Source organism: Rhipicephalus microplus, chromosome X, assembly GCF_043290135.1.
Source record: "Rhipicephalus microplus isolate Deutch F79 chromosome X, USDA_Rmic, whole genome shotgun sequence".
Lineage (NCBI taxonomy): Eukaryota > Metazoa > Arthropoda > Arachnida > Ixodida > Ixodidae > Rhipicephalus > Rhipicephalus microplus.
Window position 1 is genome coordinate 295134241 of NC_134710.1, and position 13553 is coordinate 295147793.

At 48.4% G+C, this 13553-nt stretch overlaps 1 protein-coding gene across 1 annotated transcript in view; it reads left to right on the plus strand.

Annotated features, from left to right (window-relative positions):
• The window catches only part of LOC142777188 (antimicrobial peptide microplusin-like), a 70926-nt gene that overhangs the window by 44409 nt on the left and 12964 nt on the right, over window positions 1–13553 (plus strand). The window contains exon 4 of the mRNA XM_075881501.1: window positions 7962–7988. Within this exon, the coding sequence (XP_075737616.1) occupies window positions 7962–7988 (27 nt within the window). The remainder of the gene's footprint in view (window positions 1–7961; window positions 7989–13553) is intronic.

Genomic DNA, 13553 nt, shown 5'->3' on the forward strand with positions numbered 1-13553 from the left:
CCCCGACATCACTCCTCTGAGGTTCTCGACTGCGGACGCAAACCAGCAGGGCTTCACCTTGAATGCAGGCATGAACTTCCACACAGCGCAAGGGTCTTCTACCTCTACCTGACGCGCTTACCTACCACGTGCCGCACACCTAATCACTGCTCTCGTTGCGTGCGACATGGTTCTTCGACCACGACGTTTCCGCATGCGTTTACTCGTGTACTCGTGCCACCACGACAGCCACAATAAAACGCCGTGGCCGGTTTCTTGCGACCACCGACGTCTGCACCCACCCACAATTGCACCTGCGGACACCGCTGTTGGACGTGCTAACTCGCGAGACCCGGTGCACTACCTAAAGGCTCCATCAAGTCGTCGTGGGGCCCACCTGGGTACGAACACAGCGTACTTTCCGCCAGTTCTACGTCCGCTGCGCTTCTCCCGGAGCCGGCCGCCAGAGAATTACTGGTTCCCGATACACCTGTAGCGTAGCGCTAGTGGCGGCCAGCCGGCTGGGAAAAAAAAGATGACGAGTGCTGGTGGGTCGTGGCGTGAATAGCCGAACATGTTCGCAGGCTTTTAGCTGGCTGGACGCCATGGCCACTGCTCTACTTCGGCAGCTCGCTTCCTCATGCACAACTCGTCCTTTCATTTAACCTAAGCCGACGGCACGTCTACATCAGACGCCATCACGTCGCCTACAATTGGTGAGCACGGTCACACGGACAAGTGACCCGCGCTGCACTGCTGCCACCAAGCTCTGCGATCATGTTCCAGTCAGCGCAAGCCTGGCAGTCCCAAATCGACCCGCACCTCCCACCATTTCGGACCTCTCGCCTAGAGTCGCGGTTCGAGGAGTTTGTGGTGGCCTTGTATTACAACGGCACCTAAATCCAAGAGTTCATGTTCGAGGTATTGAAATATCACCTTCCACATGACCTAAAACGCCGCCTCACATGCTTCTCATAGAGTTCTCGCCCGTACGATGACCTGCGAGACGCCGTGCTCAAGTTTTACGGCAGCAAACGTGATACTTCTCCCAAAAGCGAGATAACTGCACCTGGCTCATCACCACCCAGGACGCCTTCCGCACCACAGCAAGTTGAGACCGTCCCTCTGCCGACACTAACTCGCCGAACAGGTAACGGAGACCTACCTTCCACGCCAATCGACCTGTCCTTTCGAAGACCTGCAGACCCGCAATCCATGACTGTTGCCTCCGGCGTGCCGGATATGCCACCTCTCTCAATCACGGATTCGACGCTGGTCACTGCTCCGGGCACAGGCGGATTCATTGCAAAAAATATACTGAGCTGCACTGTCGGTCCCGGGAGATTTGAAGAGTTCCAAAGCCCACTGTCACGCTGCATGCTATCAGTTTTTCCAACACGCTGGTGCTGGCTGGTGAAACGCTCGTAGGCCCTACGGTGGACCGCGAGTTCTTCTGCACCTCAAGGGGAAGTTTCACGAGGCCGTTTAATGGGCGTGCACTCGTGTAGGTTCATGTACAGCAGAAACTACCGATGACATAACCATCATAGTGAAAGGAGCTGACGAGACCATTTGCTCCCACCCAAACTCCCAACACTCAATATATTTAGAAACCCCTAAAAGACAAATAGCAGACAAAGAACACAGCATACATAACTACAAAGAGGTTGGCAAGAAGACCAAACGACTAAAGACGTGAACAGTGCATTACATAAATGTTCAGTTGAAAATAAACTTTGTCACGACATAGCTGGAAGAGGTGCTTGCAGCGAAAGCTGTGCTACCAATGCATGGACGCACTCACGTAAACGACGACAGCGGGGATGCGGGGCTTGCAACTGATGCGACCGAGTAATGGTGAAGACGCACTTGTGCAGTAGGGAAAGAATGGTGATGAGCTTGAGACGCTCACGTGGTTGACTGGCACGGCAGGAAGCGTCGGGCTGGTCGACGTCAGTGACCTTTCGGCGTTCGGCAGCCGCAGCTCGCACACGAAGCCGGAGATGTTTCTTGGCCAACGCCAGAAGACCAGAACAAGCCTGGCCCACGTCAGGTGACGAGAAGAAGCTCAGTGTCCAGGTGGGAGCCCGCTGGGACCTCGATGCCGGAGCTCTGCTGGCCGCCACTCCCGCGCCCTGGCCACCTTCTTCACTCTGCCCCGACTCAACCACGTCTGCCTGGCTTTAGGACTGTGGAACCGTCGGTGACGAGAGAACGCAGGCTGGTGGCGACGCGTCAGCGAACCAGGGTCAACCTGGCCTAGCAGCTGGGTGCACAGCTCAGGCCCGTAGCCCGACGGCTGTTGCTCGCTCGCCTGTTGAAACCAAAGTCCGCAGGTCCTAGGAAGGAGTCCAGGACCGGCTGGCCACGGTCCTCTCGAGCGGGAACACGACGGCAGGAGGCCCCGGCCGGTCGAAGTCCTGCAGGCTCGGATCCTACGCCCGACGGCCCATCTTTAGCACCCGGTCCAGTGACGACCTTCCGCTTGCGCCATCTTCTTCGAACTCCCTTGATCTGCTCTGCTCAGGCTTCTGCTTCCGCTCTGGCCCACTTGTCTCGTCCCGATTGGAAATTCTGTACTTTCGAGGTACCCAGCCATTGGGCCATGAAACCTCCATGGAGGGACCTCATTGTACCAAAATGTTCACGCCCACACGTGCCGCAACCAAGCGTTATCTTCATCTTCTTCTGGCTGATGGAGTGGCGCACTTTTTAAACACGCGCAATCACATCACAAAGCCCCCCTTTCGAAAAGTTTTTTTCCGTAATGAAAAAACTGCAGATAAGTGCGTGTTTCACCACACACAACACATATGCTGTCCAACGTTCACTGCCATCTTACAATCAATCCACTTATTATACCTTGTGCGTTTGGACCGAATTTCCTTAAAGCCCAGTGCAGAGTTCACAGCCAAGGTACGGCGTGTCCTGCCCAAAACTAAGAAAATCACACTCCTTGTGAAATAAAGTTTTAAACACAGCATATTTACAACCAATGTAAGTCATTGTGCAAGTCGTCTAAATCTAGATGTAGCGGCCGGTTATTTGAACTGAGCTCTCAGCTTATAGCGTTCAACACAAGGCAAACAGAATTATTGTTTTTTCGTCTGAATGGAAAGCGAAAACCTTGCAGCATTTTCGATCACAAATCTTCCTGTAGTTCTGCCTCGGAATTTTATCCACATGATCATCAGCCCCGTCAGCGGCATCTGTCACTACAGCAGGGGACATGCAGACAGACACTGCTACAACTTCCTCTGAGTTTTCTACTTCGCTTGCACACAGGTCACATGCTCCTTCATACAACTTCTTTTTATTTTCCAAACTGAATGATTTCGTAGTCGGTTCCAGCTCTTCGCACGGAACGCTATGCTCTTTACTTTGACATGACGCAATCATTGCACCATGTTCAGGCGAGATAAATGTATGTTTCTTGACCACGCCTGTGCCACTGCTTAAATCTGACAGTGTTATGCAGGATGACTCTGCGGCTACTGCCTCAGAGTTACCTACAAGGTATACGCTCCTTGCTATGTCACTTGTCTTACTTCGTGCACTGGAAGAATCGGCATCTCTTTTAGAGACTGCTCCTTGGTTTTCGGATGTGCACTCTACGCGAACATCAATTGCCCTTCCGTCAGGGTTGTCTAGAGGACTCCATACCTCTTCTAAAACTGTGGATTCGGTTGCACCAGTTCGTGTAGCCACATGGATGTATAAGAAACTTGACTGTCCCTTCTCCAAAACTTCCTGCGAAGCCGCATTGATCACGGTCACCAAACCTCGACTGTTCTCGCCATCACCCTTCCCTTCGACTCTGCCGTCCACTTGTAGGGAACCTGCACCTAAACCTTCATCACAAACGTTCCAAGTCTGCCGTCGAAATTGCTAATAAAAGTCCTACTATCAAAGCACATGTCAATTACCCGCTTTTTGGAGCTCAAATACGAAAATTCCGCTCGCCAGTCTCTACCTTTTAGTACTCTTGCTTCGGCCTCTGCCAGTTTCAGCCGCAACTGAAACGTCTTTTGCCTTAGCTCTTCAATTTCAATTTCCTTCTTTCTCAGCTTTCTTTCAAACTCTATTTCCTCCTTTTGCCTTAGCTCTTCAATTTCATTTTTCTTCTTTCTCAACTCTCTTTCAAACTCCATTTCCTCCTCCCTCTCTTTGCGAATGCGCCTCTCACGTTCCCCACATCAAGCCTCCATTTCATCGCCTTTAGACCCATGCGTCTTGCCAACTCCTCTAGGTCTGCCCTACTCATGTTCCTGTTCTAGTGTGGAGAGGTAAGTGGTAAAAATGGTCTCGTCCTGCCGCGGACGCCAATCTGTCACGAGGCCGTTTAACGGGCATGCACTCGTGTAGGTTCGTGTAAAAGCAAAAACCACCGACGACATAACCATCATCGTGAAATGAGCTGACGAGACCATTTGCTCCCACCCAAATCTCCAACAGTCAATATACTTACAAACCCCTAAAAAACAAATAGCAGACAAAGAACAAAGCATACATAACTAGAAAGAGGTTGGCAAGAAGAACAAACGGCTAAAGACGTGAACAATGCATTACATAAATGTTCAGTGGAAAATAAACTTTGTCACGACATAGCTGGAAGAGGTGCTTGCAGCGAAAGCTGTGCTACCAATGCATGGACGCACTCACGTAAACGATGACAGTGGTGATGCGGGGCTTGCAACTGATGCGACCGAGTAATGGTGAAGACGCACTCGTGCAGCAAGGAAAGAATGACGATTAGCTTGAGATGCTCACGTCGTTGACTGGCACGGCAGGAAGCGTCGGGCTGGTCGAAGTCAGTGACCTTTCGGCGTTCGGCAGCCGCAGCTCACACACGAAGCCGGAGAGGTTTATTGGCCAAAGCCAGAAGACCAGAACAAGCCTGTCCCACGTGAGGTGACGAGAAGAAGCTCTGTGTCCAGGTGGGAGCCCGCTGGGACCTCGATGCAGGAGCTTTGCTGGCCGCCACTCCCGTGCCCTGGCCACCTTCTTCACTCGGTCCCGACTCGGCCACGTCTGCCTGGCTTTAGGAGTGTGGACCCGTCGGTGACGAGAGAACGCAGGCTGGTGGCGACGCGTGAGGGAACCAGGGTCAACCTGGCCAAGCAGCTGGGCGCACAGCTCGGGCCCGTAGCCCGATGGCTTGTCTCACCTGTTGGAACCAGAGTCCGCAGGCCCTGGGTAGGAGTGCAGGACCGGATGGTCACGGTCCTCTCGAGCGGGAACACGACGGCAGCCCAGCCGGTTGAAGTCCTGCAGGCTCGGGTCTGACGCCCGACTGCCCATCTTCAGCACCTGGTCCGGTGACGACCTTCCGCTTGCCCCGTCTTCTTCAAACTCCCCTTGATCTGCTCTGCTCAGGCTTCTGCTGCCGCTCTGGCCCACTTGTCTCGTCCCGATTGGAGATTCTGTACTTTCGTGGTACCCAGCCATTGGGCCTTGAAATCTCCGTTGAAGGACCTCATTGAAGCAAAATTTTCACGCCCACACGTGCCACAACCGAGCGTTATCTTCATCTTCTTCTGGCTGATGGAGTGGCGCACTTTTTAAACGCGCACACTCACATCACAGGCAACCAGTGTTTTTGCAGACCAGCATGCGAGGATTTCCTCTCACCTATCTGAGGAGCCAGGCCACACGCCTTGTCACCTATCCACAAAGCAGGTACTATCCGGTGTTGCAGACAGCGATTCCGTATTACACCCGCCTTCTTGTGAAAGCAAGAAAAGCAGCATCACGTCTATGCGCAGTGCACGACCCATGGTCAGTCCAGAACATGCATTGCGCTGTTCGCAGACACATTGTTGTGGTCACTCAAGCAGCTGCAAGACGCCATGCTTATTGCAGCGTCGACCATGGCGTTCGTACCAGTTTTACCACCACAATCTTTAACGGTTCTCTCTGCTTTGGTTGCTGCTCCTAGTGACGCACAATCATCATAGTCCTCGCCCACTGCGTGGTTCCCAGTGCGGGCCACCGGAACTGTCGGACTCCTCCGTGCGCAATCTACCCTGACGACATTCGGGCTTCACAGTGGACACATTAGGAAGTGCCGCACATGTGTATAGTGTTTATGTGTTCGTCTTACTTCTTTCCCATTCATATGTTTTTTATCGCGTAACTCGCTAGTCGGGGAGCCCTTGTAGCATAGCGCTAGTGGCGGCCAGCCGGTTGGAGGAAAAAGATGACGAGTGCTGGTGGCTCGTGGCGCGAGTCGCCGAGAATTTAGTAAGCTTCTATCTGGCTGGACGCCGTGGCTGCTGCTCTACTTCGGCAGCTCGCTTCATCCTGCACGTCCATTCCTTTCATTTAACCTTCGACGACGGCGTGTCTACATTGGCAACATCACGTCGCTACAGATGGATGGATGGATGGATGGATGGATGGATGGATGGATGGATGGATGGATGGATGGATGGATGGATGGATGGATGGATGGATGGATGGACGGACAGACGAATGGAAAGATGGATGGACGGACGGATGAATGGACGGACTGACGAATGGACGTGTGAGCTTTATTGGGTCCTTCGGTACATGCTTTAGCACTTTGCGGGCCGCTCCCACTTTAGATTAGAAAGATAAAGTCGCACCGCCGCGGTGGTCTAGTGGCTAAGGTACTCGGCTACTGACCCGCAGGTCACGGGTTCGAATCCCGGCTGCGGCGGCTGCATTTCCGATGGAGGCGGAAATGTTCTAGGCCCGTGTGCTCAGATTTGGGTGCACGTTAAAGAACCCCAGGTGGTCGAAATTTCCGGAGCCCTCCACTACGGCGTCTCTCATAATCATATCGTGGTTTCTGGACGTTAAACCCCACATATGAATCGAAAGATAAAGTCTTTCTGCTGCATTGTGGGCCCGTTGAACTGCTCAAATCAGTTGTTCGAGTTCGTAGCCAGTAATAGCACCCTTCCATTTGGAAGTCATGATGGCTTCACCACAACGTAATGTGGGGCACCGCCAGAGCATGTGTTCTAAGTTAGCTATGATATTTCAGAAGGAACATGTATAAGTTGTCTGTATTTCGGAATAAATTTTGTGCAATACCGCAGGGTTAGGGACTTGAAGAAGCCTGACTTTGAGAGCTTGAGGTCTGTTTAGTTTTTTTGTGGGTGATGGGTAATGTCTCCGCGCCAGGTAAGAATGTTTTGTCAGTTCATCATACGAGATCAGAGGGCCCCAGTTTTACAAAACATCAGTGCCGCGCCGCCCAATAGCTACGCGGTTCATTAGTCTTCGCGCAGCTATGGGGGCTGTCTTGTTGAGATTGGGCGGGGCTCCATCAATGCATCTTATGTGAACAGGGAACCAATTGAGTGTGTGTCGCAAGATCTCTTGGTCCCGAAGGATCCGCTAAGCCAATTCTAATATTGGGCCATTGGAAAATGCTCTGACCATCGATTTCGAGACTCTGTAAATTGTGGACCTCATGTTGTCTAGCAAGGCTACAGGCGCACCAAAGCAAAATAAAGACTAAAATTTGAGCACTAATAAAACAAGCTTGACTTTACGGTGCATTTTTCTTTTTTGCCTTAATTTTGACTTCAAAAATATGCCTAGTGGCCGCTTCATATGAAGAGATCATGACATTATAATGCCTCGTCCGCATTGTGGTCTCTCCCTAGAGATCAGTTGGGCTAGCTTAAGAAATAAGAAGTCGCGCTGCTATATTCGACGACACAGGTTTGATTGCTGGACTTAGTTACTGTATTACCCCTGGTGGTCTAATTTATTTAGCAGCCTCCTCCAACCAAAGTTATTGTATTTACTTACCTACAATCAATAGCATCTCATACTATAAATGCCGCTACAAAAACTGACTCAACCTACGCAAACATCATTCACGTATTCTTTACTGACTCTCAGGCACTGGAAAGTTTCTTCAGTGAATGAAATGAGCGAAAGTAAAAAAATTCACGTCAAGCCAACATACATAACCTAAAAGTGTCCGTTGTCTTTCTCAACAGGCTGATGTTTTTCCGCTGTATTACACGGTAAGTGATTTATATTGATTGATTATTCTTTGAATTATCTTCCGGCCACTTTCATGACACAGACACCGCAAACAACATGATTCCTCATGGACTCAGCGTGAAATCTCCTGGGTCATATGTACAGCACTTCTTGGTCACTTGATCCAACAAAGTCACGAATAAGGCCAATAGCATAACGACGGCTTGTGCGCAATCAAGTCAAACATTGGAGAAGAAACTATTATGAGAGTGCACCTTCTTTCGACTGCGCAAAGTTCGCCTGCCTGTTAAGCGACATCGAAAACTCAAAACGTCAACATTACCTGTATACCTTAAACAGATATTTGTATGATGAACAAATTATTCACTTTCATCGAATAGCCGGAGAGTGTTCATAATAAAATAGACTAAAACATGCCTGACTGCTGACAATTTCGCCAGTTGTCGCTTCTTGCTGCTGGTAAAGCTGGATTTATTTGCGTACAAGTGATACTTTCAAGATGAATCACCATTATAACAAACACTTTCGAGTAGCTTTTCCGGGTTGCCACAACACTGGGCCAACCTCTTTTGCGGTAGGTGCGTTTTCTTCACACCGCACTCTGCAAGTTTCCACTATCAATGAAATCGATCGCACCATAATAAACGGGAAACGAACGAATAGCATGTGCCAGTGCAACTCTAGAACCACGCTGGATTTTGAGATCTAAAGTGCAACTAAAGTCTTTCTGCTCCGGCGCACTTGTCGATCCTTGGGAGTTTACACTGTAGGCGGTCTAGACATTGTAAATACAGTCATTTCCCACAGCACCTTTCACTTTCGCAAATCGCTCACCAGAATAACCATGCACTCTGCGCCCAGACTATACGCATGAGTCTGGCCAAAAATTTGCGAGACGTACGCATAAAAAGCAATATTGCAATAGCAACTATATAGATATTCTCGGATAGATTTTGCCACCGGCATTGGTGTTTACGTGGGTGTCGCCGTCACTCACCGTATATGCATACGCATCTATATATACAATTGGGCTTATCGGTGTGCGAAAGTAGGTGCCAAGAGTAACGATTCAAGCTGACGCTTTGCGGTGAGTGATGTGAACACAACATTGCTTTTGTACGAAGTTTTTTTTGCCTTTCGCCGCTTTCACGAAGTAGAAATATTTCGCTCCTTACCTTCCCTTCTTTATTTTACGTCATTAGGCTAAGCATTGATGTAATTACTAATACGTATGGCTGATTCTCGTCTGAAGGCCACTGTCTTCTTCTACGTCTATTTAGCAGAGTGTTTTTTATTTACTACTCCGAAACGTCAGCAAATTAGAATACAGCCTTTAAAGAATACAGCCTTAACAGCTAGAAACTTTTCTCGCTGAATTTTCATCCATTCCAACTAACCGCGACGTATACGCTCAGCGTAAGAATCACTTGAAAATGTTCGATTAGTCGAAAAACAGGTGCGCGAAACTCGTAAGTTTACAGGAAAGGTCAAAGTATGGGTCACTTGCGGAAACTTTGAAACCAACAATGTCAATATCGAGCGTGACAGAAAGAAGTTTGGAGAAAACAAACGCGTGAGAAGGAGGGTCATTCAAGGCACTAATTCGGCATAAGCTTACAAGGTCAAAAGTTTGAAACCACACAGGGTGCTTTTTTCTTTCTTTCTTTCTTTTAAATGGGAAAAATAGTTCTATAGACAATTAACAAAACAAGGTGAGGCAAGCTACGAGTGAGGTCAAGTTAAGAGCTACAGGCAGTCAGGTGGTTTCCTACTTTGATAATGAAGTGCAACAGACCATCTATTTAGAGATTGCGCCACAGCCAAGCATGCTATGACGAAATTTGGTTCGAATAGAGATGTCGAACTATCGCCAGTCGTACATCTACTTAAAACGCGTGAGGAAGGAATCGTTAATGCAGAAGAAAAAAAGAGGTCTGGGGGGTGGCCTCACTGGCGACCACCTGCCGGTAATGTAGTCCCTCACCAGAGCCATATTGGCTACCCTGGTGCACTACCTAGCCACAACCTCCCATGAACATAGCAAATAACTTTTCGCCCTCAGTCCCCAGCAGCTATGAGGCAAATTTCCAAGGCGAAGGTCAGACCTGTGACGCAGCGGAGGTTGCTAAAAATCCCTGGGTACGGACAGACCGCCTTTGGAATCTGAACTTGGCTACCTTCAAAACTAGCACGTTATCTAGTGAGGCTAGTATAGCTGTGCTATTCGAGAAATTAGAGGGCGTTAAATGGGATGTAACGGGGCTCAGCGATGTTAGAAGAACACGTTATACAGTGCTGAAGAATGGACATGTCCTATGCCACCATGGATTAGCTGACAGAAAAAAAAACTAGAAGTGGGGCTTCTCATACACAAGTATATCGCTGGCAACATACAGGAATACTCTAGCATCAGTCACGGGGTAGCAAATATCATATTTAGGTTAGGTACCATAACTAAATATCATCAATTACGTATCATAACTAGGAATAAGGTATCATAAATAGGCCTACGCATCTACATCAAGGCATGATCATTTGGGTGAATGTTTTTATGAAGACGTAGAGTCAGCCATTAATAAAGACACAGTATACTATTCTTATGGGTGACTTTAATCGCAAAGTAGGCAAGAAACATTCCTGATACCATGCAGTGGGGAATGTTGCATCGGCTCTAGAAATACAAGAGGAGAGCTATTAGTAGAGTTCGCAGAACATAATAATTTACGAATCTCGAATACCATCGTCAGAAAACAGGCTAACCGTAAGTGGACGTGGCGAAGTCCTAATGGCGAAACTAAAAATGAAATTGACTTCATTCTGTGCGCACACCCAGACGTTGTACAGGATGTAGAAGGAGTTGGCAAGATTCGATGCAGTGACTATAAAATGGTAAGAGCTCGTATACACCAAGATTTAAAAAAAGCCAATACAAAAACTGATACGCAAGAAGCCACTTAATGAACTGGCGGTAAGACAAAAAGTAAGGAATTCAGAGTTTTGCTTCAGAACTAATTCGAGGCACTAAATGAGGTACCTGACGTTAACGTTGACACAATGAACGATAATCTTACTAGTATGATCAAAGAGTGTGCAAGTGAAGTTGCAGGTTAAGTCACTAGGCGGGAAACTGGCAAATTATCTCAGGAGACGAGAAATCGTATTAAGAGACAACAAGCGATGAAAGCTTCAAGCGCAACTGACAAAATAAAGCTAGTGGAGACTTCGAAGTTAATCAATAGGCGTAAAGTAGCCGACATTAGGAGGTATATTGTGGGAAGCATTGATCAGGCGGTGAAAAGCGGCAGAAGATGAAAAGCTGTGAAGGCAGACTTGTGCATAGGCAAAATTTGGATGTAAGCATTGAGAAACAAGGAAGGCAATGTCATAACCAATATGGCTACGATAGTTAAGATGTTGGAGAAGTTCTACAGAGAGCTGTACAGAAGTGAAAAAAACCAGGATGGTATTGTCAGAAAATATAATAGTCTAGGAGAATTCTACATCTAACTAGTAACTACAACGAAAATAGGGAAAGCCCTAGAAGGAATGCAAAGAGGCAAAGCCGCTGGTGAGAATGAAGTAACAACAGAAATTTAAGTCTGTTGATCGGTTTTCGCTGCTCCCTTGAAGGGGATGAATGTAGACCACCCCGGGCGCCTGCCGGCACCAGTGGCGTCAGCGGCGGCCGCCTCCAGGATGCGGATTCGACAAACGAGTGACAGTGACAGTGAAGATACTCAAGCCTACTATCTCCGCAGTGATGACTTTTCAGATGACGGTTTCCAACCTGTGCGGAGCCGCAAAGCGAAGAGGAGGAATATGAGGACATCCTCATCTTCAAGTATTCAAACTATAAGTGAAGCGCCAAAGTCGAACACTTATACCATCCTGTTTCTGCCTGCCCTTCCTACCTACAGCATGAAACGCCTTAACAGACAGTCTGTGTCGAGGTGTCTGGAAGCGCTTGTGCCAAATGAGATCACGGACATAACAGTGAACGCCAGAAAGAATATACTGGCTGTTGACGTTTTGCACGCAAGTGCTTTGGGCGTTCTGCGCCGTGTAACTGACTTGGACGGCAATCAGGTGCGCTCTCATGTTCTCTTGGGATGTTATGTAATAACCGGCGTGATCTACTACATAGATGTGGCTATTTCAAATAATGACTTGCAATTTCTTGTCAAGTCAACAACTGATACTCCAATTGTTGATGTCACCTGGCTAGGAGAGTCTCGCTATGTGAAGATTGCGCTTAAGAGCACATCCCTCCCCTCTTATGTGAAGGTGTGGTATTTTAGACATGCTGTGCAGCCTTTTATTCCAAAGCCTCTCCAGTGCCGTAAATGCATGAAACTTGGACATGTGAGTAGCGTCTGCGAGAATTCGGTGGTATTCCACCCCTGCGCCGAACCCCATGCAGCGGATAAATGCGTCACTACTGTCAAGAAACGCTCGAATTGCAATAGATCTCATGAAGCCACATTGAAGGACTGCCCACGTATTTAGAAGGTAATTGCCATTTTGAAGGCGATGGTGCGCGATCACTCATCTCATCGAGAAGCCGCAGCTGAAGTTAGAAGGCGTCGTTCACGTCGACGTCAGTCTTCAAGGACTCCCGCTACCTCCTCAATGCGTTTGCCAGCTCCCTCATCATTACCACCTCCTTTACCTCCCAGACGACATGCTGTGGTAAAGGATGTAAAGGACAAAGCCAGTGAGCATACCCTAACTGCGATAGAGTGGCCTGCACTTCAAAGGTAAGCAGCATCAAGCGAACCGAAGGAATCTTATGACGGCCAGCCCAGGATACCGGTTCGAGATCTTTCCAGTCAAGACAGGCAAGTGACTGCAATCATGCAATCAATAATTACCACGATTCGCATGCCACAGAGCAGCATACAATCTCCGTCTGCTAAGAGCGCACTGAAAAAACTGGATGCACTGAATCTAGTGCTTGCTAACATCGTATAAGCACAATGGCTCAACAAAATCTCACCTTCCGAACTGAAGTAAAAAGCGCGTCGATTTTTCAATAGAATTCCTGAGGCATGAAGTCCCACTTTCACCACTTTGTTCAGGCCAATCAATTCCCTATACATGTCATATGTGAACCAAACGTATCAACGCCTTATAGATTGTCCGGTTAATAAGCTTTTTGTTCAGCCGCTTGCGAAGAAGAAAGCAAAGTGATTGTTTACATCCGCACGGACTTGACTTATCTTTCACACCCAATAAGTTCAAATGACGAGAATCAGTACGTGTGTCTTCGTGTAAAGAAGAATGGTGTTTCGCTCACACTTATTGGTGGATATATATCTCCGTCATCACGATTTGATTGCGACAGAATAAAAGGCAACCTAATGAGGACCGATTCACTTTGGATCATCACCTGTGACTTCAACGCCCATCACATGCTTTGGGTGAGCATTAGGATGAATTCCAGGGGCAGGAATATTGTTACGTTGGTTTCCGACTTCGACCTTTCCATCATAAACGATGGTACTCAACATATCTGCGGGATCTCACGTATGGCAGTTGCCTTGACCTGAACTTGGTGTCACGGTGCTTCTCTGACACAGTTAAAT